The 25,047-nt window shown below is 47.4% G+C and overlaps 10 protein-coding genes across 10 annotated transcripts; 4 read left to right on the top strand and 6 right to left on the bottom strand.

The window, feature by feature from the left end:
* Positions 1 to 359: 359 nt before the first annotated feature.
* Positions 360 to 950, top strand: B0J16DRAFT_283924 (uncharacterized protein). The gene is made up of 2 exons (XM_046124005.1): positions 360 to 533; positions 625 to 950. The coding sequence occupies exons 1-2, from the start codon at positions 420 to 422 to the stop codon at positions 799 to 801; spliced, it is 291 nt and encodes a 96-aa protein (XP_045983959.1). The 5' UTR covers positions 360 to 419; the 3' UTR covers positions 802 to 950.
* On the bottom strand, positions 951 to 3,128 carry B0J16DRAFT_283923 (uncharacterized protein). The gene is made up of 4 exons (XM_046124004.1): positions 2,796 to 3,128; positions 2,362 to 2,747; positions 1,487 to 2,297; positions 951 to 1,435 (listed from the first exon to the last, which is right to left on the bottom strand). The coding sequence occupies exons 1-4, from the start codon at positions 3,075 to 3,077 to the stop codon at positions 1,019 to 1,021; spliced, it is 1,896 nt and encodes a 631-aa protein (XP_045983958.1). The 5' UTR covers positions 3,078 to 3,128; the 3' UTR covers positions 951 to 1,018.
* Positions 3,129 to 3,677: 549 nt separating this feature from the next.
* Positions 3,678 to 7,232, bottom strand: B0J16DRAFT_301670 (CHAT domain-containing protein; the record flags this gene model as incomplete). The annotated part of the gene is made up of 1 exon (XM_046124611.1): positions 3,678 to 7,232. One exon carries the CDS (start codon positions 7,230 to 7,232, stop codon positions 3,993 to 3,995), a length of 3,240 nt encoding a protein of 1,079 aa, XP_045983957.1. The 3' UTR covers positions 3,678 to 3,992.
* A 1,267-nt stretch (positions 7,233 to 8,499) lies between these two features.
* On the top strand, positions 8,500 to 9,263 carry B0J16DRAFT_354536 (uncharacterized protein; the record flags this gene model as incomplete). The annotated part of the gene is made up of 4 exons (XM_046129375.1): positions 8,500 to 8,746; positions 8,799 to 8,964; positions 9,014 to 9,114; positions 9,151 to 9,263. 4 exons carry the CDS (start codon positions 8,500 to 8,502, stop codon positions 9,261 to 9,263), a joined length of 627 nt encoding a protein of 208 aa, XP_045983956.1.
* Positions 9,264 to 9,653: 390 nt separating this feature from the next.
* Positions 9,654 to 10,874, bottom strand: B0J16DRAFT_396189 (isoprenoid synthase domain-containing protein; the record flags this gene model as incomplete). The annotated part of the gene is made up of 4 exons (XM_046132248.1): positions 9,654 to 9,780; positions 9,892 to 10,019; positions 10,073 to 10,536; positions 10,587 to 10,874. 4 exons carry the CDS (start codon positions 10,872 to 10,874, stop codon positions 9,656 to 9,658), a joined length of 1,005 nt encoding a protein of 334 aa, XP_045983955.1.
* Positions 10,875 to 11,851: 977 nt separating this feature from the next.
* On the bottom strand, positions 11,852 to 13,470 carry B0J16DRAFT_412561 (uncharacterized protein). The gene is made up of 3 exons (XM_046133323.1): positions 13,145 to 13,470; positions 12,832 to 13,091; positions 11,852 to 12,768 (listed from the first exon to the last, which is right to left on the bottom strand). The coding sequence occupies exons 1-3, from the start codon at positions 13,431 to 13,433 to the stop codon at positions 12,040 to 12,042; spliced, it is 1,278 nt and encodes a 425-aa protein (XP_045983954.1). The 5' UTR covers positions 13,434 to 13,470; the 3' UTR covers positions 11,852 to 12,039.
* Positions 13,471 to 13,988: 518 nt separating this feature from the next.
* Positions 13,989 to 15,802, top strand: B0J16DRAFT_396188 (uncharacterized protein; the record flags this gene model as incomplete). The annotated part of the gene is made up of 2 exons (XM_046132247.1): positions 13,989 to 15,499; positions 15,586 to 15,802. The coding sequence occupies 2 exons, from the start codon at positions 13,989 to 13,991 to the stop codon at positions 15,800 to 15,802; spliced, it is 1,728 nt and encodes a 575-aa protein (XP_045983953.1).
* A 283-nt stretch (positions 15,803 to 16,085) lies between these two features.
* Positions 16,086 to 17,910, bottom strand: B0J16DRAFT_336398 (glycoside hydrolase superfamily). The gene has a single exon (XM_046127214.1). It carries the CDS (start codon positions 17,785 to 17,787, stop codon positions 16,099 to 16,101), a length of 1,689 nt encoding a protein of 562 aa, XP_045983952.1. The 5' UTR covers positions 17,788 to 17,910; the 3' UTR covers positions 16,086 to 16,098.
* Positions 17,911 to 19,790: 1,880 nt separating this feature from the next.
* On the bottom strand, positions 19,791 to 21,468 carry B0J16DRAFT_396186 (xylosidase/arabinosidase; the record flags this gene model as incomplete). Its single annotated transcript, XM_046132246.1, has 3 exons — positions 19,791 to 20,697; positions 20,842 to 21,226; positions 21,294 to 21,468. 3 exons carry the CDS (start codon positions 21,466 to 21,468, stop codon positions 19,791 to 19,793), a joined length of 1,467 nt encoding a protein of 488 aa, XP_045983951.1.
* Positions 21,469 to 22,015: 547 nt separating this feature from the next.
* B0J16DRAFT_301665 (glycoside hydrolase superfamily) lies at positions 22,016 to 24,820 on the top strand (the record flags this gene model as incomplete). The annotated part of the gene is made up of 5 exons (XM_046124610.1): positions 22,016 to 22,144; positions 22,203 to 22,250; positions 22,306 to 23,278; positions 23,341 to 24,029; positions 24,087 to 24,820. The coding sequence occupies 5 exons, from the start codon at positions 22,016 to 22,018 to the stop codon at positions 24,792 to 24,794; spliced, it is 2,547 nt and encodes an 848-aa protein (XP_045983950.1). The 3' UTR covers positions 24,795 to 24,820.
* Between the last annotated feature and the right edge of the window lie 227 nt (positions 24,821 to 25,047).

Genomic DNA, 25,047 nt, shown 5'->3' with positions numbered 1-25,047 from the left:
GAATACCTCTATGGCTATGCTGCGAAGTATTGACCCATCGGATTCCATTATTCTCAAGTCCCCAGATCCTTTTACGGGGCTACCAATAAGATCATCGCCTACTGTGAAACACTTGAATCCTTCCTATGCTGTAAGAACAAGTCATCAAAGCATCAATAGCCAGTGAGAGTAGATCTAGACCTATCTCAAGGCCTTTCGAAGGATTCGAATGCATGAGGCAAAGTGCAGCATAGCTAGTCGGATTTCGAGCGATAGTCCGAGTATTCCGTTGATCAGAGTCTGGGTAACAGATGAAGAGGCACAAGCAGTTTTGAAGACGACTGAACTTCTATAAGAACCCCAAAGCTCACTCTCAAACCGAATCATCTCATCATTCACTCAACAGTCTATTCATTGCCACTCGATCACTATCCACAACCATGAAGGCCACATTCTTCGTCTCCCTCATCCTCTCTCTCGGCGTTGCGGCTACCCCCGCTGTCGACACTACCACTATCGAGGACGGTGGCTACACCTACACTGGTATCGACAAGGTACGCAATTCCTCTCAACCAGTTCTCTCCTTCCATTCTCTCATCATCATTCCCTCTCCATCAATTCGAAAGCTAACCCAATGACTTCCAGCCTCTCCTTGCCCTCCGTGGCCTCGAAGCCCGATGCGACTGCTTCCCCTGCTACTCTCCTCATGCTGACTGCAGCCCCGGAAAGTGCCAGTGTGCTGGCAACTACGGCTGCTGGTCTTGCGGCGGTGGACGTATGCAGTGCCAGCCCGGCCCCGGCTCTGGACAGTGCTGGACCTAAGCCTTAGCTCTCGTTAAAGGAGGCTGGCTGAACTAAAGGATATTACTGCACTCTTCTCGCTAAACTCCAGTACAGGATTGATGGAGACGTCTGTTCTCCTCGGTAAATAAACATTCATTTATAAATTATGTCAACTGCAATAACAAATTCCACCTCTCCACCTTTCATCTGCCCCACCACTACAATAAAATTCGTCGCACCCAAGAGTGGAGGCCTTTCAGTCCAGGTCTTTAGAAACCTTCTCAACCCAAGTGAAATGTGGATCAAGACCGACATGCAACGTAGTAGGACGAAGTCCAGTGACGTTTCGAAACATGACCTCCCGCCCAGGATAGTCCGGTAGCGTGAACTTCTCGGGCTTACTAATTCCCTTGCCACCCTTGCCGAACTTTGAAGCGACCTCGTAGATCTGGCAGTTCACAGTCACACGCCTAACCTTGGAGTGATCCTCCCACCAGAACTTCTCGTCATCTCTGACCATGGCTCTGGCGAGGAAGCCCTTGAGCACAGCATGGAGCAGGGGCTTTGTAGGATCTTTATTATCGTAAAGGTAAGAGTTTGCCCAACTGTCTGTGCAACAGAACTCGATAACTTCAAGGTTGGAACCATGTGACAGGGCTTCGGCCAGTCCATCCTATTGTGGGATATTAGCAATTGTACTTTGTGTGGGACAAGGTCTTCTTACCAGATCCTTTTCCTCTGGAGCGATATTAATTTCTCTCAGGTGAGGTAAATTGTCAAGTAGGGTCGCAACAGTAGCTGGCTTTAGATATGGTATTTGGTAGCCGCTGATAACGCCATTGTAAGAAATACTGAGCTTTTCCAGATTTTCGTGTTTGAGGATCGCGGGTAGGAGGTTGCTCGGAAGCTCCGGGTTTTCGGTAACTTCGAGTTTGTATTGGCCATAATCGTCAATATTTAGGGTCTTCAGCGTGTTGAATGACGATAGGAATTCGCACTTGAGGTCCGTGGCCTCTTGTCTCTCACTGTCGGATACTCTCCATCCACGAACTGGCATATGGAGGGACAAGCTTTGCAAGCGTACACTGGAATCTGAAGTTGCGTTCGAGAAGAGCTTGACTAGTTCTCGGAACAGCACAGGCGAACTATCAGGCAAAGACTTGAAGACCAGCTCCTGCAATCCAACAAAGTCAATCGCCTTCGTCAGCGCCCGAATGTGATCTCGATCAAATTCGCTACTATAACTGCAGATAGTAAAGGACTTGAGAGATGTAAGATAATGCTTCTGATCCTTGGATTTTATGACTTGGTCCCATTTGTTGAAAAAGTTGATATAGTCGCCGGTTACATCCAAAGTCTTGAGCGTGGATCTAGAATTCAGCAGGAGAGATCTGACGGTATCGGTCTGGTAACCAGCACTTATGGCTAGATGTTGCAAGTTTTTGATTTTACGCAACGGGTGAAAGTCAAGGTGTTTAATATCAACAGATAACGCTTGCAACTTTTTGTACCCGGCCAGAGATTCTGCCATTGATCTATGAGTAATGGTTAGCGTCAATTGAAAACCTTGAGCAAAAAGCCCCTTGACTGGGAACTGACTCATTGAAACATGGACCATCAAACACCTGAACATTTTTCATGTTCTTCATTGCCTCTTCAATGTAGCGGTGCACGATGTAATCATGCTTTTTGCCTGCCTGGACAACTCCCACAACAAGTTCTTTTACATATCCTGCACAGGCAGGCGTTTCATCGGGCTTGAGGTCAGTAGGGTAAAGGTCTTTTTGGCCCCTGTAAGTGCCCTCCTTCTTCAATTGCTTCCTTTGTTGAATGGTCAGGTGAGGCTCCAAGGTGCGGATGGCTTTTGCGATATGGGCGTGAAACATAGCAGCAACCGAAATGCGCTCGTAGAGCACTGGGGCTGTGAGCGAGTGATACGTTTTACAGGTTTTGCCGAGTCGATTAAGACTGGCCTTGTCTTTGATCTGGACATCGTTAAATGCAGGCTAATTGGCCCGAGGTAGAAGACTTACATTGTTGAAAACCATGGAAAACATTTCTGGAGATAAGTTTGAGAGCCTATCCATTTTTGGAATGTCGCGCGATTGTTTTGTTGCCTTCTTCTTGCTCACTGTAGATGCAGTTTTTGTGGTTCTCTTGGCGACCTTGGCTGCTTTTGGGGCAGGGGCTGATACTGTAGCCTTTCGCTTGTTGTTTGGTTTGGGCTGTGGAGGTGATGGCGACTGATCCAACTCGGGTTCAATTGGTGCCGTAGCCTCTGCCTTGGCAAGCCTGGAGCTTCTTCTCACCGACATCTCGTTTGCAGTACAGAATGAGGTTGTGGTGAAAGTTATTGGATGTAGTTGGAGATCCAGATCAAATGAAAAGGGGACGTAAGCAATATTATAGAAAATAAACTAGCCCAGGCACCAGCGCGAGCTAGTGTCGTTTTCGGCGACCAAATTTACCAGTTGAAGGTGGAGCCAGTTCCTATGGAGATCTGGAGTAAGAATTTAGGCAGCTTGTGCTAATAATAGAGTCCCACAAGCTCAGAAGTGCAACGGCGGGACTGGCTTCGGGGACCAAAAAGACGCGTCGCGACCGATATTGCCGGAACTTGCTGACTCATTCCGCCAAGCCAATGATCGACAAGCAACAAATTCCTGAGGAAAAGACAAGAGCCTGACTTGAAGATAAATCCTCTTTGATAACACTGAACATTTATTAGAATTTTCGTAAAAAAAAATAAAAAAATAGTAAATAAAGTAAGTTCCTTTCTTTTATTAGCTCTGCAAGTGATATGATACAATCATGAATTCCTTCACAGCGGCTCCAATTCCAGAATGAAATTTTGTAACTAGGCAAATTATCTAAAGTCTTAAAACTATTAATTTGAGAGATTTAACTTTCCACACAATTTGACACGTGGTAGGATTATCAGTTCCTCACAATGTGTAAAACAACCTTTAACTCTCAAGACAGTCTTTAGTTTAATTCGCATCGAACGCTCTTGTACTGCTCATCTTATACTTGAATTCTGCTAGTATAGGGTGAGTATCGATGTTACACATGCTGACAGCACGGCCACAACGTATACCTTGTGACATCCGTGCCCCCAAATGGGCCATGTCTCTTTTCATTGACGTCATCCACATCCAATTGGCTGCTAATTGTCTTATGTCAACATCGGAAATAGTTGCTGCAAAGAATAACATCTGCTTTCCTGCATCCTAGACTCCATAATGAACGTAAGGAACCCATTGAGGTAACTTGACAACATCATCCTCGTCTTCTTCATCGTCTACCGCAACCACGTCTCGTGGGTCCCTTTGCCCTTTTGTTCGACCTTCAATAGCCGTTCTGGCCTTCCTCTTGCGACTCAAGGCTTGAGCTTGTTCATCAAACCACTGCTCTCGCAAGTTTAGTATCGCCTTGTGTAGTCCCTTACAGACAGACTCATCAGCCTTCTCCCCACCTTGTATAGCTTCGTATGTTATCCGCGCAACATCAACACTGATGTCATCTCCAACCTCCCAAAGAGTCCCAATAACATGACGAAACCCAGCAACTTGAAATGCACTGATTAGGTGAATACTTTCATCTAGGAATTTCTCGTGTGCGATCTGGCCAGTGCCGCAAGCGGAGAGGTATGCTAGAAATGGCGAATATTGCTGGATGTTAATGTCCAGTAGAGTCGACACTGTAAGAGGGTCTTTCTGCCAATCCTCTAGCAGTAAGGTGCTTTGGGACGGGTCAGGTCCGTTGGTACTACCGTGACCGGCGAAGTGGAAGATCTTGCACTGCGGCAGCTCAGAAACAACAGCTTTTTTGACAGGTTTCGGTTCAACCACGTCAAATCCCTTGGACTCACAGATAGGTCGCAACATGGTAACCTCCTTTCCTGCTGACGGAAGTGTACTATGTCCAGGTGTCCTGCCCATTGATACCAGTACTGCACGTTCGAGCCCCTCAGGATGACGATCCAAACCCGCTCGGCCCCGACTCCGGACGATTGCCTTCACAGACGAGCTATATGATGACATGGCTCGATCCATGACCGTTTCTGACGACCCTTTGTAGTGTCTCCCAGCTGCATGTAGAGGGTATATACTTAGTATCCCTGTTGGTGTCCACCAAATCCTTTGCACGGGTCCTTGAGCCGTCTTGCCATGGATCCCTAGTGCATTCAGTACAGGTTCCGCAATGGTATCCCAAAGCCACTCTAGTACCTTGGGACTTGCAGTGTGGATCTCCTGGCTGTTGGACTTGAGGTCTTGGATCGTGAGCTGAGGCAAAGGAATGCTGCGAATTTGATCTCGCTCTACGAGAATAGCGTCTCGACGGAGATGGCTGACGTTGATGACAATAATCGGCCCGCGCGAGGCGGCATTCTTAACAGTATTTTCAGTTGGTGCAGTCAGGAAATCCTCAAACCCAGGATGATGGCGGATGTCGTCGAGCAGGGCGTCAACATTGTGAGTTTGCGGGCAATTTGCTAACGACGCCGGCGTTTTGTCTTTGGGTGATAGATTATTCAAGTCGGTGACAACCTTCGAGGTTTCAATTTCACTCCGAAGCTCAGTGAATCGCTTTGCTGAGACGGGATGTTCTTTCTCGAGACGCCCGACTTCGATTCTTGTTTCTTCGACCGATGCTGCTAGCATACCACGACCTTGCTCCAGGAACTTCAACGCAGCAAATCCCCCCTTGCCTGCAGATATAGCAACAGCCGCTGCATCAGAAGCCACCCCGTAGATCTGCACCAAAACATCTTGCTTATCAGCATTGTTTGTTGTTGATGCGATCAGCTTGGGAATAAGAGCGACAGCTATTTCAGCAGCTTTATATGCTTTCTCCCAGTCGGGAACGGCGGCGTAGTACTTGAAGAGCTCCTTCGCAGCACCAATTCGACAATCTTCATGGCAATTACAACTATGCAATGCCGACTCGAAGTGTTCGATGGCTGATGCAAGATACTCCTGCACATTTGCCTTCCAGAAGAGATCTCCGTATCGAATACCTTGAGCTACCAAGCGGTTGGCTTGCTCAGGGTGGCCTTTCTGTGTCGCTTCAAGTACAGCTCGCCCATGGTCAATAGCCTCGTGCATGTGGCTATCAACGCCTGTCTTTCTCGACATATCACGCAGCTGCATCGCCAGAGTATTGAGATACGCAGCTCTGTTCAGATGCTCTTTCGGCGTCAGGCTAACAGCCTGTCTTGCATTTGATAAAGCCTCTTCAAGATCCTCTATTTTGTCTCTTGCGGAAAACCTTGTCCATAGAAGAGCAGCGAGGTTATGAACGGCAGCTGCTAAGTCGGAATGGTTCTCTGGAACTGTTCGTACCGCTTCTCTTTGCATATAAATAGCCTCATCCAGAACTTTAGCGTCGTCGGTTCGGAAGTATTCATGTTTCAGAGTGATTGCCAAATTAGAGAAGCATCGTTGCAGATCGTCATTGGGTACCACTTTGCAAGCCTTCCGGCAAACGGCTATGGCCTTCTTCAAATCAGCAATAGTTCCCTTCTTTCTGTACCTTCGACTGAGCTGGATGCCAAGGTTGGTGAGACATCTTGGTCTGTCAAAAAAGATCTCGTCATCCTGAATACGATCGCAAACCTTTTGAAGGGTACGAATGGACTCGTCAAGATCAGCCACATTCCCTGTACTGAGGTATCGATCGCCAATAAATCTCCCATAGTTACTCAGCTGCGCCATTTGTTCCAAACTTCCTTCTTCGGTCATACCAATGGCCCGTCTCACAATTTCGATTGCTTCGTCAAGGTCTTTGATATCGCCGAGTACATCGAATCTATCACTCAGGGTGATGGAAAGATTGCCAAGTCGTCCGAGAGCATGAGGAGAGTTCTTCTCGGTTTGTTCTACTACCTGACGGCAGATATCGACAGCTTCGTCCAGATCTTCTCTTCTTCCAAGGGCTTGGTATCGGGCAGTAATGGGAGCGGCCAGGTTAGCAAAAAATGTCAGATGCTTTGGATGATTGACTGGTGTCACATCTATAGCCTCGCGCTGGATTTTAATGTTCTCTTCAATCACGCTGACCTCTCTTGTCTGCATGAACAGTAGCCCCAACTTTGTTGACAGTTGATCGAGCAGAGTTCCTCGATGTGGGTAGGTATCTGGGAGAGAAGCAATCGCGTCCCTCGAAGCTTGGATAGAATCCTCAAGACCTGGCACATTTGTCGAATCACTCCCCGGGAACTTCTCATGCCAGTAGACGGAGAGATTGATTATTCGCGCCGTTCGATTTGGGTGATCATTTGGTGTGAGTTTGATAGCTTCGGTAGCCATGCTGATTGCTTTGTCAAGATCGGGCATCCTTTGGAGTCTCCTATATCGAATGAAGTGACGATGGGCGACTTTAAACATCTGGTTTGGCAGTTCGACGTCGCCATCCTGAATCTTGTCCAGGATCGCTTGTTCGACCGCGATCTCCTCCGGGTCTGACATGATGTGGCACAGGAAGATACAACTTGAGTTCAAAAGTTTAGAAACAATTTGTGAATCGCTCACTGCGTAAATGCTACCCCGCTTAAGCTTATGCAGGTAAGCTGAAAGTGCATTGGTGACCCATTATTCAGACCAATAGTTCCCTTGCTTATCAAATTCCCATAAGAATAAATGTACAGGGACTGGTAGCTTCTCTGAGAGGTAGCTGAATCACGGTGTAAATTATTGATCTAGTTTTAGAGCTCCTAAGTATACATCTAACTACCAATATTGAAATAAAATGTGTAAACCATCGTGAATGAAATTACTAACTACTATTCGGTACTTTTGCCTTGACCTGAAATCTGCTCGGTGGAACCTTCTAAAACTCCTACCGTATCTATTACCAACCTCATAGCAGCCATACTCTCCTGGTACGCATCGTCTTCCTCTTCACCAGGAGATTCTGAATTCTATCTTCCAAAAAGGTCTTTTCGTAAACGCCGTTATCCAGAAACTGCAAACCGGTCCCTAGCATCATGAACGCGCGTTCTCGCTCACTATGTCCCATGCATTTCAGAGGCAGCCGCATCACTTACTTCATGTAAACGAACGCCAGGGGAGGATGGGCCTGAAGGAGAGCCTCGAATATCCCTTGCAGAGCGATGCGTCCATCACTGGCACACTTTTGTAAATCATCAAGGGTGGCCAGCGACGTATTCATCTGGCTGTACTGAGAGTTTGTATAAATAGCTACAGCCCCGACTGGTGGTATTGAGGAGTCTTTAGCTAACATGCCGTGGGACATTTAGTGAAATCTGACTTCCAAAGGGAGAGGAGAGTAAGTACCGCAAATACGACCGTAGTGAACCCTCCTTTGTACGCAGCCCTTCTGTGGGAGCGGACCTTACGAAAGTTCATTCAAAATGACCTTGGAGTTAGCGAGGGGTCAGTTCCCTATGGGATCCGCCCTCCCTGATACGCCATGTAAGCCAAGAATCTATTTAAAGAGAGTTTTTTTATTCTTTGTAACCGAAGCGTACACTCTAAGACATTAGCTTAGCACAGTCTTTGTCCTCTTTGTTGCCAACAAGTATGGCGGCACTATTAAACAGCCAATCAGAACAGACGACAAGACAAGCCGCTGCTAACACACTGGGCCTCAGGAACACAACGTCTCTTTGTTGGTTACAGGCCTTTAATAAAGTCCAACTCGGCCGCACGGAAAAGAAAATTAGGCTCTGGCTACATCATCTCCCTCTGTAACCATCAACAACAGAAAAACACAATGGATTACGGCACTCATGTAGTAGGCGAGAGTACCGCTCTTGCCAGCTCACACCAAAACGTCGAAGCCAGAGGTAGCTCGGCTGCGGAATTCTGGAACGACTTAGCTTACCAGCCCAGGTGCACTCTCTACCAGCTGTTTGAGGTTCACAGGCGATTCGTAAACCGTTACCTGAATCAGTATTTTGATTGTCTCGATCGGCTTCCGACCTCCATTACTGAGCTCAACGAAAATGGCATGTCCCAAGGTACGTGGAATCACAATATCTGTAGCCCGAACTCTTGCTAACTTCCCCCCAGAGCTTTCTACCCGTGAGGGCTTGAAAGCAGAGAGGAATATGTCGCTTTTGAAGATTTCACAAGTCACCGCGGTCCACGACCTGAAAGTGCTGGTCGAGATCCTTGACATGATCAAAGAGCAAGAAAAGCCTCAGAAGAAAACCAACTCTCCAGCTCTAGCCGCATGGTAAGGCCACTTTGAGTGTCGTATTGCACTTAGCTGACTCCATTCCCAGGACGGTCGCGTGCTCCATCCTTGCCTTTGTCACACCGCACAAGGTATCATCCTCTGCTTTCCAATTTGGCGCGCTCGCTGGCGCGCTGGTCTTTACTGTTCGTTTGCTGCGAAAGTCGCCTTGATTGGAACCGCTAGATCCCGTTCAGCGTAAGGTCCAAGGGCTATTGCGATCATTCGAGGAGGGAACAATTCAATATCGCGATCGGGGGGAGGTTTTGATCGCGGAATTAAATCGTAAGATGTATTAGGCTTCGAATCATGCAATAGTCAAGTATTGCTGTAGTTCGAATCTTTCGTCGCAGAATGCTCGGTTTTGGGTCTTGTTATTTTGGTTCGCTGGTGACACATCTCGACAATAGGTGATCGCAATTGGTACTTCATAGAATAGCACTTTGTAGGTCTTAATTATCTGATCTTCGCGCCGCTTTCGTCGCGTGGTAGCGTTTGCCGTCCCTGGCAACTACAATGAGAAGCTTGCCCTTTAACATTGTAACCTTTGTGCGTCTGAAATGTGATATTGTCTGACTTCCAATGCTTTGAAACAATTAAATGGCAGTTTAAGTAGAACAAATATGTGTTTATTAAAGCTCTCTACCTCAACAGTCTATCTTGAAGATAAAGAACCCATAGTCTTGATACCCTACTCCCTCAAGCCAACTTCCCACAACCTGTAGCGGGAGCTCATTATGTGGAACGCGATATACCCGGACAAGTAGCTGTCCAAAAGCTCAAGATGGATACCTCTGTCACCTAGTACAAGTCTCACTAAGAGTCAAAAGTGTTAGCTAATCGTGACATTTGTAGAAGGAGCGATATTTTGACCGGGATCCAAAGCTTGCTGGGGCCAGAGGAAATAGTAGATGGGATAAAACCTACTGTCACGAGCTTTCATCTTCACCTCGTCAACTATGTCTTCATAGGTATCCCAAGCATCTTTACTCTCATACCACCCTCTGCTATGGATGTAGTTTTGCTTTTCTCCAGCTTTTTCTTCCTTCCAAAACCTACTAAGGATTAGCTAAAAAGACTGTCGCGATTCCAGGAAAGCAATACTGACGATAGCACATCATTCGTCAGGCCGATCCAGGCAGAGAGATCGGGTATCATCTCCAGGAATTGCGAAATATCTGGACAAAGAGTTTTCGGAAACGCGAACCAAGCGTAAGCTTCTCCGACACCATCTTTGTCACGCATGAACCAGGCCCAACTATGTCCAGCCTTGGTGCGCTTCATCTGAGTGAATCCATCTCGAGCCTGGAGTGCACAAGCATTTAGGAAGTTGAGGGATGCCGAGACAATAAAGTTGGCGACGGTAGAGTCCCAGTACTTGAACACCTCGTGCATCAAGTCTGCCCAACCTTGCAGCAAAGGGATTGGTTGTTTTTCTCCGGCACAGAATCGTGCATGGAACAATTGGAAGTCATCAAGGTATGTTGCAGCCTCGTCATCAAGAAGAAGACCAAGCCAGGAATAGATTCCGATGAATACCTGGACCTCAAGAGGATGATGAGGGAAGCACAGCTAGATACTTCTTAGTCCCTGATATTGCAATGGTTGGGTGTAATACTTACGACTGGGTAGTTGTAGCCAACCTTGAAACATTTCCCCGAATGCGTGCCCTCGTCATATGGTACACCGGTTTTATCAGCGTACAGGCGCATGCCCTCCCAAATGGCACTGTTCTCCGTAACGGCAGGCGCGGCATAGTTGAGTTCATTAAGGACTGACGTGAGCTGAAGCTCGATGAAAGACCTTAGATCTTGTGCAACTGGAGCAGTAGTTGGCTGCTGAGTTGACTCATGACTGAGTAACTGGGTTGCTTGGACCTTGGGGTCGAGTACAGAGAGCGAGGCACCCATTGTCAAAGATGGTGATTAAAAGTGATCAAGCAATAATTCAACGAAGAACAGTGTCATATATATAGGCAAGAAGTAGAATCTCTGTGGGGGCGGGGGGTGTAAGCTTTACGAGCATTGTCAGATGAAGCGTCGTTTACAGTGGCGTTATCTTTGACAATATCCTAAAGTGTAGATATGATGCGGTCTCCCCGTAAATATTCTTGGTATAGGTCAAAGCGAAGCCTGTCTTGATTGCAAGACGATACAAATCTTCATGACATAGGTCAAAGCTAAATGATCAACAGTCATTTTTGCCCTTTAGCATGGTCTAGTGATGATGGGATGAAAATAACAGTGGCTAAATCGAGACTATTGTCTGCAGTTGGTTAGACCTTCAACGTTGTTGGTAAGAATTATCATGCTGTTGGTCGTTCCCTTACACCTGTATTGGAAGGGCACAGACCCAGTCCCCGCACGTCGCAAAATCTCGACACTTGTAGATTAGTTTCGTGATCTTACGGCCCCTAGCTCGCGGAGAAACCTTCAGTTCCAATTCCAGGACCAGGTTCCTGGTACCGATTGTGCGTAAACCAGGTTATAAGGCTGATTGTGCGTCATGCAGAATGAGTAAGACAGCACAATCAGCCTTATAGACTCAACTAGCCCCACAAGCAGAGCCGCACATACGAAGGTCGATGTAATCTTATTGGTGTGCATTTTTTGTACCCTTGCAATCGGCTTATGCAGTCAGCTTTCCAATCCACTTTGACTCACGTACGAGGCATCTAGCTCTTACCTGTAACCTACCAATTAGGATCTTGTACTTCCATTTGCTTTTATCTGTATCTTTTAGTCTAGACGGCGTGCTAGGTCCAGCATGCGGAAGTCCCAAATAGAATCTCAGTACGGTAAGCGGTTCTCTGAGCCTTAGCGTTAGGGCCGAAAGCTGGAGTGAGAAGGAAAATCAATTTACACCAAGAGACTATTAATTTAATACTCTACTTTTGCCATAGAGGTTAAAGGTCAGATGCTTGCATAGACCCCAATGGAATTTAAGAACAACTAATCTACTGATAGGCCAAACGCGGCGAGATCTCTGCCGTTGTCGGAGAATAACTCCAAGCGAGAATTCCTGATAACATTCTCAAGAGTTGTTACCAAAATATGGCCGGCGACCCGGCTGCCCCTACCACAGTCCGTAGTCAACGAATTGTTGGCTAAGTATCATATCGACATCTTCCTCTGTCTCTGTCGCTTGAAGCTTCCATACCGTCTGCATTAAGTCATAAGGTGTCAAACCATAATACAGAACCCGTCTAAGCTGATCTGGAGTAGAAGCTTTGCGAAGGACATCACTGACCAAGCAGGAGATGCCCGGCCTAGAACAATAACGGCCCAGTACATACGCAGGCCAGATCAAGGCACGGAGGTTCGATTTGTGCAATGTCTGGTGAAGTTCGGACAGGATGATGGCGAGTCTGTCAAGCAGAGGCTGGGCATCGCGCCGAGGTGTAACATGACGATACTGGTCATGTAACGCGGCGAGGGCGTAACAATGCCATACGCACTCTTGATGCTTGATTGAAGATCTGGAGAGGCCGTCCACATAATGCTCCAGCTCGGCTATGACATTTCGTTGCAGAGACACTTGGGCGATTAGATCGAGAAGAGGTCGTGGAAGTCCCGTGATCTCCTCCACTCCTTGTCGGCCAGAGCAGTATCTGGCCCAGATGTGCAAGGGCGGAGATCTTCTACAAAGTACCCAGACATTCATATCAAGTCCTCCAATGACCTCCAGCAGCTGTGTTTGCACCGTCTGCTGTTTCTGGGGTAGGTCCTGAACTTTGAGTAATGAATCTTCAGCGTACGATAGCATTTGGGTCAGCAAATGAGTCCATGCGTAGCCAGCCCGTAACTATTATAAGCATATAATAAGCGTCAAGTGACCAAAGAGGAGGATACCGATATTTAGGCTTACCGATACTTGAGTTAACACAACCATCATTCGCTGGCAACTTTCTGGGTCGCCAACACTGGGCCGCAGATCAATGTAACGGCTAGTTGAAGTAATGGCATGGCCGACACGGGAGAGTGAGGAGACCTGACAGCAATCGTAAAACGTAGACATAAGTGCTTCAATGCCGGCCCAAAGAGTAGGGTTGCTTCTCCATATCGCGGTCTCATCATGAGAAACTTGCTCAGAGGACCACTGGAGTAAATTGTGCCCTTCATCAATGACTAAAAAGAACAATTGTGAGAATAAAGGATCAGTTGGCGAAACAATGACTTACATAATTGAAACAGCTCTTCGCTGGTTGGTCGCTGTTCACATTGACAGGGTGAGTCGACGCTCGGCTGCCGTTGATTCAGTGCTGCCGGGATGGGAGCTGCCTCATTCTCGGAAGGACTGTCGAAATTGGCGGGTTTCCAAATGAGCCGAGGTCGGTAGTCGCAAGCGAAGGAAAGACGCGTACATCGCCCGCACGAGGGGTGGACCTCATCACATTTGCGACTGACTTGAACGCATCGAGTGCAACCATTCCGTGACCGGGTGTGAGACCGCCTCGTCTTCTTTACCATGGAGGCGAATGATGAAGATATGGGATGTCAGTTGTTGTGAGGGTTGCGGAGAAAATCTGAGCCTAAAGTAGTTATTGTATAAGGATAGCGGGGAAAGGTCCGTGTGCGTGCCCCATTGTAGACAGTACGGTATACGACGTGGGGGACCGAAACGAAGATAAGGGCCAATAGCACGATAGCTAAAAGGGTAAAGTATACGAGACTTTCGGTGTGGGGAAAACCGGAACCTTATCGCTTCTCAATGTCAAGCTGTTCTCTCCAATCAAATCTCATCTTCACTCGCCAAGCGTGTCTACGCTGCGTACCCGTATACCCTCATGCGTTTTATCTGGAGTGGACCACTTCCTATCGTAAAGTGAGAAATATGGTCTTGTCGGTTGTAGTTGCTCCATTGAGCCCTCGGTGTTATTACTAGGACCCCGGTCGAGGAGATATTACTATTTGCCTCCGTAAAGTTATAAGAGGATATGTCGTTCTCTAGCTTCCTGAACCCATCCAAGCCTGCTTTCAATTAACTTCCCTCAGGCTGTACGTCCGTACTATAACGTCTTGGAGATGTACTTTCAACATGCCTTTTACCTCTCATTGGGATTACTCCCTTCCAGCCTTACCGCCGGCATTGACCCTTTGGAGCCAGGCTTTGTCCTAGAGATCCCCAATAAGCCGCCCAGGTTCGAAGGACCCGATGTCGCTTGGTCTCGTCCGGGAGGCTTAATTGAGCGCCCTGGAGAAATTTGGAAGGACGACGAGATCTGGGTCTACTGTGACAAGTACTCCTACGATGTGGGCGAGAAGGTCAAGATCCAGGTCCATACCACGGCTGATGTATACGATATCGACATTGTCCGCGATGGCTACAAACCTCGTACCGTCTACTCCAAGAAAGAACTACCTGGTGTTAAGCAGAAAACGAACGATTTTCCCTACTCGAGAGGTTGCGGATGGAACACAACCGTCACTCTCGACCTGGACGACAGCTGGGAGTCCGCCTTCTATCTTATCATTGTCAGAATCAAGGAAGCGACCGGCCGGCCGAAGGAACGTGAGGGCTTCTTCATTGTTAAGTCAAAAGAGCGCCATGCATCGCGAGGCGAGGCCAAAGGTGCAGACATGGTTCTGATCCATTGCACTTCTACCCTCAACTCGTATAATGACTGGGGTGGTGGTAACACGTATCGAGGAGTTCCAGATGGATATCTCAACGACACAACAAGTTTCTCTCTCTCGACTCAGCGACCTATTGCCCGGGGAATGCTGAGGATCCAAGCGAACGCCCCGCGGCAATCGACCATGGACTACCGCGTTCCACGCAATTGGTCACCGCGCTACCTCAACTACGAATATGCATGGTACTTTCGTTACTCTAGACACTATGCTGATGCTGGCTGGGCTATGTATGAGCGCCCTTTTACTGTCTGGGCTGAAATGGAAGGCTATAAGCTGCACCATATCACCCAAGCAGATCTACACGCAGACCCACACGCTCTCACAGGCTACAAGACTGCTGTCATTGTTGGACATGACGAGTACTGGTCCGGTAAGATGCGCGACACCTTTGACGACTGGATCGAGAAGGGAGGGCAGTGTGCTAGGTTTGCTGGTGACTATCTCTGGCAGGTCCGTCTGAGCGATGACTTGAAAACACAGTGGTGTCACAAGAGCGAAACTGATGATCCGATGGGCAACACGACGATGGCTACAATCGCTTGGGACTCGGTTGGTCGACCTGTGGCTGCATCTATGGGTATCACAGGATCTACCGGCGTGTACGCACGATACGGAGTCGCAACTCCCCGATCTCATGGCGGCTTTCAGGTATACCGAGATAAGCATTGGTCTTTAAACAACACCGACCTATATTATGGAGATGTCTTTGGCAACAGCCCAATCAACATCTGTGCCTTTGAGACGGATGGTGCAGACTATACGTTTAAAGGCGGTCTTCCATTTGCTACAGGTACTGATGGTGCTCCCAAAGACATGGATATCATTGCCATGTGCCTTGCGGTCGGTGGCGAGGAGGACAGATTTCATGGCATGCAGCCTATCGGTTCAGGCTTCTCATCGTAAGTTCCATATCTCCTTTAATATTGACTGTACCGACTGTCTGTCGTGGGTTGAAATTCTTGACTAACCAATTATGTTCTTACAGTGGAAGTGCCGTGTCAAATGAAGCATCATACGGCTCGGGTATGGTTGTCAACTTCAAGCGAGGAAAGGGCGAAATTTTTAACGCGGGAACTTGCGAATGGGTCTCAGGACTCATTAAACACGACGACATGACTATGTTCGTAACTAGAAATGTCTTGAATAAGTTCACGGGCAGGAACTTTACATCCCCATATGACAACCCCTTCGATTACTATTAGTGTATTTATCAAGCAGATGGGAATGCTTTTCCTTGCATTAAAGGACTGAAGCATAATACGCTTATTAATTAGAATAATACCTTTTTTATTTACGTATTGTCATCTGTTAATAGTCTATTCAAGGTTACTTTACGGTTTATTTACTCTCCTAGTCCCTCTTGGATTCTGCCGACTTATACCGTTTCTACGCGGGAACTTGCGACTGGGTCCCGGGTCTCATCAAACACGACAGCATGACTATAAGTATACATTATAAATGAGTTTGGAAAACTATGTTAATATTTGTTTTAAACTCATCAAGCATTTTCCACTAGGGTATACACTTGGACTTCTGTAACGCCGGTACGAGCGGGTATAGTAGTCGCGATAGGGAAATCACCATAGTCAGGCTCCTCATTTGGCATAACCACAGCCTCACCCCCTCTTGTCTCATCACCGTTGAACGTTCGTAGAACATGGAGATTTCCATCCTGGTCGCTTTCCATCTCCTTGACACTCTGAAGACCGGTGAAAACAACCCCTTTTGCCAGACCCTTAAAGCGGACCTGGAAGCCGTATCCAGCGACAAGGAACTTACGATCAGCCAACCTGATAATGAGGCCTCCGGCGGGGCCTGGCTTGCCGAAGGTAAAAGCTCGCTCCACACTGACTTCAATGTCTCCAAATACCCTGACCCATGGCTTGTCGAACTTAGCAGCTATTTCAATCTCGTCAAAGAAGAATCCAAACCGGTCGACAGGTAAAGCACTCAAGATAAAGTCTTTAACCTTGGTTAGGACCTTGTACTCCCTACCAATAGCTTCAGCTCCAGTATCAATGCCGAATGGACTCACGCCAAGCGCGCCATATGTTCCAAAGGCCAGCCACATCCTCCGGCCACCTTTCTCGTCTCGTCTTTGCTCAGGAATGAAGAGCGGATTGCCCTTAGTCGTATAGTCTCTACAGATCGTCTCATAGTCCTGCATATAGAGATCCGGCGCGAGAAAGTCCAACGAAGGTGCATTGAATCCCCAGATATCGGAAACATGAGCACAAGGTCCACCAGAAGGGTAAACGCCTGGTCCAGAGCCGCCCGCTACGATGGCCGAAGCAATAGCGGAAGGAGCTATGGCAGAATCTAGCTCTGCTGGTGAGTCGAGGTTGAGCCAGACATTAGCATAGAATGGCAGCGGGTAAGCGGATTTGCCCGACGCAGTAACCTTTTCAATATAGCGGGAAAAATGAAAAGCCATGAACATCTCGTCGGCAGGCGGTCCAGCTCCAAATACTTGTTCCCACGAGTGCTGTCCGCTTTTGGGGATGTTATGAAATCGCTTCGCGAACTGTGGGTGTGGGTTGTCTGCCAAATGGCGAAGTAGCTCTTCCGGAACTGGTTCCTTAAAAGCTGCCTCAGCTATGGGAGACCTGTCTCTAGAGTCGCCCAGTATTCCTGACTCGTTTTGAACTTGAACCATAAGAACCGTGGAGTGGGCTTCATCAAGACTCCTGATGTGGGCCATCAGTATACCGAAAGCCTTTGCGTCAGCCTCGGCACATTCAGCAGATAAAGGCGTTATGATATCGATAATCTTTCGTTTGCCGCCTGCCTCAATGCTGCGCACTCGGGGAAACCGTTTTGAGTTTATTTTCACCCACGCAGGAACATAGGTGCTAAGGGCGTTCTTATATGCACCAAACCATAAGAGTATAAGGTGCATACCTTGCTGCCGAGCGTCAAGAATGACTTTATCTAGCTCTGTAAAATCGAACTCTCCTTCAACAGGCTCAATTTGCTCCCAGGAAACAGCACCAAGCAATGTATTAATCGCTTGTTCTTTCATAGCTGGCCATACGTCGGCCATATAGCTGGCTGAGCTGAAAGAAGAGTTGTGTAACTCGCCGGCGAGCATAAGGAAAGGCTTTCCCTTAACTATTAGATGACTACCATTGTCATCGCGTCGGAGGTGAGGATGCTGGAAAGACTCATCTTTGGCGCTGGTAGTCATTGTTACTGAGAAATCGCGTACGGTAAGAGGTTGGTAATGCGTCCGCCGTTGAAGATGGCTGTGTTGTTTGAATGTTTAACGAGTATAAGAGGACACTTATTTTTATTGTGAGGTAACGACGATATTTGAATCCTGTTTCGGAGCCGCTTCTTGGAGCGGGACGAGGTTTGTGAAGTATTCAACGTTTCATGTGAGAGTTCTGCCGTTTTGATCATAAATGTTTGCTGGCTTGAGAAATGGGTACCATCAAGGGACTCACGTAATTGCGCGCCTAATTTGCTTACTTGATTGTTTGGCCGACGTGCAGACGGAAAGTCAAAATAGCTAGCACAATACTGCGTGTGATCGGTGTTATTGCGGGGTTGCAAGACCCGCAAGAGAAGCTAATAACGCTTCAATCAAAACTTCCTCTTTAAACCCCAATGATGACCACACGGGAGGATTAGCACAGTATTCAAACTTTTAAAGATATAATTCTAAGAGCTTAGATTTTCTTATACTCTACGCATTAGAGATGCAGTTGCTTGTATGATGATTACATGTCCTCGCTCTAGGGTATGTGGCGATGCTGCCCCCACCACAGCAACCTACAATTTATCATATCAATCAGGACTCACGAAGAGGAGGTGGGCAGGGAATATCGGGATTAGAGTTTTGCCAGCCGGCTAAATGCTCCCTCCTAGTATACATGAAGCATTTAGCCGAAGCGTACAGAGTATTATGAAAACAAACAAAGGTAGCGTCAATTTGACCCCTTGAGCGGAGGCGGCGGTGAATAGCCATTGGCCCCCTGTTTTCCCGTCACACACTTCGCATTCCACCGAAATTGACCGACTTTGATCTCGATCTCGAGAGGCTTCTCACTCTAGTCACGGAAGTCAAGTGAAAGCTTGTTCCTGCAGGAGCGGGATTAATACAACCAATACCATAAAGATTTCCTGAAGAGGAGTACTTCTCATGAGCAGCTATACCAGCGTATTTTCCGCTGCCAAGACCTTGCGGGCACGGGCGCCGTTGAGCATTCTTAGCCATAGGGTTCTAACTGTTCCATATACAAGATCAAGAGAATAATCATGGCAGAATCCATAACATCGGGGGGGCCATATGGGAGGATTACGTCAGGAATTAAGTACCTACCATTTATTTGCAGGTACTTCATAAATATGAAAACGCTACAGACATAGATAGTGATAGAACTGAGGTAAAGGACCTTTAACTATCGTTGCCATGGATCATGCCTTCCTCTGTAGTACATGCCGCTGATTATTTCATGTGAGGATAGAAGAGAATGGATATGTTGAAAAGGTTAGGTACACAGATCCGGGATGATAGACCTGTTATGATGATCCTTTTGACCTTCACCACAACGGAATGGTAGTTTTTAAACCTGTAATTCCCTCTCTGGTTTTATAGAGACCCTCAGGGACTAATGGTGAGACAGACCAGCCATCGAGATTGTGCCTGGTGTACTGTACCAGTCTTGCCCTCCCTGACCGCTGCGGGCCATACCAACTCTCTCGAGTAGCTCAATTAGAACTTCAGAGTGGTTAAACGAGATACAAGCAGAAGAACGAAGGACCGCCGCGAATGGGCTAAGCTGTCCTCGGATCCGCCGCCCATTCAGGTCTTTTTACTGGCTCAGAAGAGATGCGCGCCCCGCATGAATAGTTTGGCCTGTCTTGGCAAGTCAAGACAGTGTCGTTCAGAGTTTGGTCTAGCAGGAGTGTCCTCCTCATCCAATCTAAGCTGTTGTGCAAAGCCGGAAACATGTTTTCGGGATTTCTATAAGGAATAGAGATACAAGAATTTCATTCAACAATAAAAAAGAGCGCTACAATATGCAGCTAAATACCCACAAGGCGATTATAGAAGTACTAATAAAAGAGGAGAAAAAGAACGAAATTCTATCTCTAATTACCGACAAGGATAAAGTTACTAAGCTTAAATGTAAAATTTATAAACTTGATAAAAGAAGAATAAACAAACTGGTTTTATACTCTTCTTTACTCCCCAGCTTGTAACATAAACTCTTGGAAAGTAACAGCTCCCTTTATAGACTCCTTTGATAGCGTCTGAGTAAAAACGCCAATCAACGGACCAGTGAAGTCTCTAGCATCAAGCGCTTGAGTCTCTACTGAACTGATTTCAATCCAGTCCTTGTCTACATTGATTTCAGTTTCTCGTAGAATCTCTTTCACCTGGAAACTATATCGCGATGGTGTAGCTGCAATTTGAAGTTGAACTTCGATTAATCCCGAGGCCACCTTGCGAGAGACAGTACCAAAAAGCCCAGCAGCAGAGTTATGAACTTCAAATACGACATTATTGCTGTCAAAGTCGTAGACTAAGCTGGCAAAGCGTATGGGATCTTTGTACAGAGAGATACCCGCTCTGATACTATTCCCAGTTAAACCTTGGTCTGCTGTGATGCGCGTAGAACCTGTGCCGGTCAAGAAGCGCTGGCGTCGGCCTAGGAATGTGGGACTCTCAATAGCCGAACCAAGTCCATGTCGGCTTGGGATTAGGTGCAAGGCTTCTTCGTCATCAAGATACCGATATTTTCTCTCGTCGTGATCTCGAATGTAAAGGTCTTCAATATGAGGAGGAGCCTGGAGTGGCTTTTGGGGGAGAAGCGATGGCACAGCTTTTCTCTCAAAGCTCATCCTAGGCTGGTAGACAGTAGGCCACCCCCCCTCTGGCCAGTCGACCGGTGAAAGAAAAGACTCGCGGCCGAGACCAAGAGTATTATTCGGCTGCTTTCGGACTCCAAGGACAGCGGCCCACCATCTTCCATCACCGTCCTGGAAGAGTGAGCCGTGGCCAATATTTTGGATATACTCGTCCTTTCCATCAGCTGTCATAATGGGATTCTGGTCCCAGGACTCGTAGGGTCCCCAAATGTCCTTGGACCTTGCGATTGTCAACATGTGATGTTCGAATGTTCCACCCTCGGCGGCCAGGAGGTAGAAAAACTCCCCAAATTTGTAGATGTGTGGCCCCTCGGTGTCGTATTTTGCCCAGCCAGACCATATCTCTGTCGTTTCAGAAAGCAACTTTCCAGTGTTGATGTCAATCTGGACCTGCTTGATGGTGTTCGTTGGCTGTCTGTCGTCTCTGATATGCCAAGCTCCTTGCACAAAGACCCGACCATCGTCATGAAAAAAGAGGCTGGTATCAATGCCAAGGTAGTCGAAATAGACAGGGTCGCCCCAGTTATTGCTCCAAATGTCGTCGCACTTGATGACGAAATTGTGCCTGTCGTAATCTTGGCCATTGAAGGTTTGATTTGTGGAGACGATGTAGAAGACTCCTTCATGGTAATGTATACTAGGAGCAACAATGCCCGTGGTTGCAACCATGGTGAAACCCGTGTCTAGTGGCACATGTATCGTGTTTGCATCTCGTAGGCTCATCTGTGAGCGTTTATGTAGAGCATTGCCTACAAACAGAATAAAAATGTAAGTCCTTAGGCTTCTGAGTGACAGCTTATGAAGGTCAACACTAACCAATGTGCGCCCATTCTTTAAGGTCCTTTGAGGCGTAGAGGGGAAGGCCTGGGAATACATGGAATGAGGAGGTACAAAGAAAGAATGTACCATCGACGAAGACAACCGAGGGGTCTGGTGCGAATCCAGGCACAATTGGGTTTGAATACGTAATATACGCGTTAGATGGCTCCATGGTAGACTCTAATAGAAATGTTAGTGGATGAAATGAATATAGTTCAGAATTAAATGGACGCTAGAAATGTTCAATACTTTATATTCTTATGATTCATGGTTGAATTTTCTGAGTTCAATCTGCCTAAGGGCAAATGATCGGCTAAATTGTGGCATTACGCCCTGATCGTATCAATAGAAGCTATGGACTCAAAAGGGACATTTCATAAATTAGAGCAATTTGTCCGAATGCCGATTCCTACAGCAAACAATAAATGTAACGGCCCGCCAATTGCCCGACCTGCAAATTTGTAGTGGTCCGGCTCTGCGGGTATTTACTACTAGCCTCAGAATTCTCGGTCCACATGTTTTCCCCGAACTTTTGCTCGGCTGAATTGTGGGGCATGGCCTGCATATGTAATGCTCTGGGATCTCAGACCGATCTCTCTGGGTTTGTGAAAACGCTTTTTATCAAGTCTGTATCCCCACGAAGGACTTTCTTTTCGAATTAAGTTAATCCATACGATACTATTGCAAATCATTACGTCTGCCACTCATCAAATCTCACAATGCCTGTTCTCGTAGAAGTAGACCATGCTTTGGAGCAGCTTACGATTGAAGAAAAGGTCAAGCTTCTCTCGGGCAAAGACAATTGGTCTACCTACCCTATTGAGCGCCTGAACATTCCCTCTCTTACAGTGCGTGTTGTTATGCTCAAGCCAAAGGTGGCGTACTATGCTTACGTTTGTTGAACAGGCCACAGATGGTCCACACGGGGCGCGAGGCACGTCCTTCTTCAATGGCGTAAGTCACCCTCGTTCCACCAGACCGAGAAGATGGTATGGCTAATCCTGATCAGTCGCTAGGGGCTCTGCTTCCATCAGCGACAGCGATGGGTGCGACCTTTGATACCAAGTTGATGCGGTCCGTCGGTAATATGCTGGCTGCAGAGACCATAGATAAAGGCTGCCAGATTCTACTTGCTCCGACCGTTTGTTTACAACGCTCTCCCCTTATAGGCCGTGGCTTTGAAGCCTTTGGCGAAGACCCGATTCTCAGTGGTATGATGGCCTCCGAATATATCAACGGTGTACAGGAAAAAGGGGTCGCGACTTCCATCAAGCACTATGCAGCACATGACCAGTCTTACATGTCCCCCGAGGATGACTTGCAAGTTGCTGAAAGGACACTACGAGAAGTACACCTTTTGCCTTTTCAGCTAGCGGTAAAACACGCCAAACCCTGGTCGTTCATGACTTCATATCACCGCATCAATGGCGTCCATACTTCAGAAAACGAGTGGCTTAATACAGAAATCCTGCGCCAAGAATGGGGTTGGGACGGGCTGCTGATGAGTGATTGGGGTGGTGTCTTCAGTACTGTTGAGGCGCTGAATGCTGGCATGGACCTGGAGATGCCGGGCCCTTCAAGGTGGAGAGGTGATCTTCTACACCTTGCCCTCTTTTCTCGAAAAGTCAAGAAATCGATGATCGATAAACGAGTTCGGAATCTGATCAACCTAGTGAACCGGGTGCGGCCAGCTATTGAGCGCCAATTTCCAAATGAAGAAGCTGGTGATACACCTGGAAAGAGAGCGCTATGTCGAGAAGTCGCTCGAAGCTCTATCGTATTGCTCAAGAACGAAAGCAAAGTATTGCCCCTAGACCCCTCAGCGCAACAAACCTATGGTCTGATCGGCCCTGGAGCTGTATACCCCGCCGTCAGTGGCGGCGGCTCAGCCGATCTACGCCCGTACTACATTCAAAAGCCGCTTGAAGCCATACAAGATGTTGTCGGCAAGGATAGAGTGTATACTGCCGTTGGTTGTTACTGTAGGTTTACGTCTGAACAATCCCTGATTCAGTACTACCCTACTAAAGTCTTGCCCCAATAGCTCACATATTCACACCGCCGCTTTCCGAATACGTCACTGTTCCAGGAACAAATGAAGAGGGGTATCAACTCTTTTGGTACGATGAAGACCCCGAGGAGAACCCCATGGCTGAACCACTTCGCTCTGCGACTACAACCCAGGCCACAATGTATTTTGCAGACAACCACCCCTCCGGCGTTCCTGACGCATACTGGCTTCGCGTCGTCACATCATACAAGGCACCTAAAACAGCGACTATGCTTGTCGGCCTTTGTGTGATGGGTAAGGGACGCCTCTACATCGATGGCAAAGTGGCGGTCGATCTTTGGTCAACCCATCCCAAGAAGACGCTCCAGACGCCCATGTTCAATCAAGCAAGTATGGAATTGACAGCTGACTTAGAAGCCAATGAAGGAACGGTGTACGAGATCTCTGTCATCCTGAAGAATGAAAGTATGTCCGCCAGCCTTGGAGGGCCCTATGTCGGAACGCCATGTATTGGTGGCGTCCGGATTGGGTGTTGCGAGAAGATCGACCCCACTGTCGCTTTGAATGAAGCTGTCGAACTAGCGAGGAATGTGGATGTACCTATTCTCATCGCTGGTCTGAACGCTGATTACGAAACCGAGGCGGTGGATAGACATGATCTAGAACTTCCACCTGGTATCAATAACCTTATCCAGAGGGTAATTGAAGCAAACCCTAGGACCGTGAGTAGATGGGATTTCGCGTCCAGATGACTATGGCTCCTGGCTAATGTGAAATAGATAATTGTTAACCAGTCTGGGTGCCCAGTGACCATGCCCTGGGCGAGCCGGGCTTCGACCCTTCTCCAGGCGTGGTTTGGTGGCCAAGAAACTGGAACTGCTATCGCCGATGTACTCTTCGGTCGCTATAACCCATCTGGACGTTTGTCTATCACGTTCCCGTGCCGAATGGAAGACACGCCGTCCTTCCTTAACTTCGGCAAGGGAGTCCGACATATGTATTATGGAGAAGGCGTATTCATCGGTCATAGATACTATGAGAAGCTTGGCAACATGCCGCTTTTCTACTTCGGATTCGGTCTTTCGTATACGACTTTCGAATACTCGAACATCCAGGTCCCTGAGGTTGTTGACTTAGGCGACGATGGGGAGCAAACTTTCAATGTGTCGGTTGATGTTACCAACACTGGTGACAGAGATGGCCATGAGATTGTCCAACTGTACGTTTCTGACATCGAATGCGCCACTCTACGGCCATGCAAAGAGTTGAAGGGGTTCGCTAAAGTGTGGGTCCCCAAGGGAGGGAAGGTGAAGGCTGAAATCAACTTGAACAAGTATGCTGTGTCATATTGGGACGAAGAAGAGGAGAAGTGGCTTGCGGAAAAAGGTTCTTTTAAGGTAGTAATATCTCGGAGCGCAGACCCGAAGGATGAAGTCCTACAGAGCGAGTTCAAGTTGGATAGAGATTTGTACTGGAGAGGCGTATAGACAAATGTAACAAGACGAAAATGACGGGTTTGGAAGCAAATTGATTTGTGTAGTGTATTTGGATATAAAGTTGCTATTAGACCATAGAACATGGAATGGATAATGTAACCTAAGTTATGCTTTTAAGTGAGGATGAGTTGCTCTGGCTGCGGTGTTGAGAACCAGCTTGTTGACGGGGCAAAAGTAAGTGCTGAAGATCTGTCACCTTACATTTTAGAAACCTCATTCATATATTTCATCGTATCCTCATTTA

This window comes from Fusarium flagelliforme (assembly GCF_020744385.1).
Source record: "Fusarium flagelliforme strain FIESC 12 MPI-CAGE-AA-0113 chromosome Unknown B0J16scaffold_3, whole genome shotgun sequence".
Taxonomy (NCBI): domain Eukaryota; kingdom Fungi; phylum Ascomycota; class Sordariomycetes; order Hypocreales; family Nectriaceae; genus Fusarium; species Fusarium flagelliforme.
The sequence above is the reverse complement of the archived record's forward strand: the minus strand, read 5'-3'. Positions and strand labels throughout refer to the sequence as shown.

Coding starts and splice junctions, on each gene's coding strand:
- B0J16DRAFT_283924 (XM_046124005.1), top strand. CDS start 420: ATGAAGGCCACATTCTTCGTCTCCCTCATCCTCTCTCTCGGCGTTGCG. Junction 534..624: donor CCTACACTGGTATCGACAAG/GTACGCAATTCC, acceptor AATGACTTCCAG/CCTCTCCTTGCCCTCCGTGG.
- B0J16DRAFT_283923 (XM_046124004.1), bottom strand. CDS start 3,077: ATGTCGGTGAGAAGAAGCTCCAGGCTTGCCAAGGCAGAGGCTACGGCA. Junction 2,748..2,795: donor TTTCCATGGTTTTCAACAAT/GTAAGTCTTCTA, acceptor AACGATGTCCAG/ATCAAAGACAAGGCCAGTCT. Junction 2,298..2,361: donor GATGGTCCATGTTTCAATGA/GTCAGTTCCCAG, acceptor CATTACTCATAG/ATCAATGGCAGAATCTCTGG.
- B0J16DRAFT_412561 (XM_046133323.1), bottom strand. CDS start 13,433: ATGGTAAAGAAGACGAGGCGGTCTCACACCCGGTCACGGAATGGTTGC. Junction 13,092..13,144: donor CGAAGAGCTGTTTCAATTAT/GTAAGTCATTGT, acceptor TGTTCTTTTTAG/TCATTGATGAAGGGCACAAT. Junction 12,769..12,831: donor TTGTGTTAACTCAAGTATCG/GTAAGCCTAAAT, acceptor TGCTTATAATAG/TTACGGGCTGGCTACGCATG.
- B0J16DRAFT_336398 (XM_046127214.1), bottom strand. CDS start 17,787: ATGACTACCAGCGCCAAAGATGAGTCTTTCCAGCATCCTCACCTCCGA.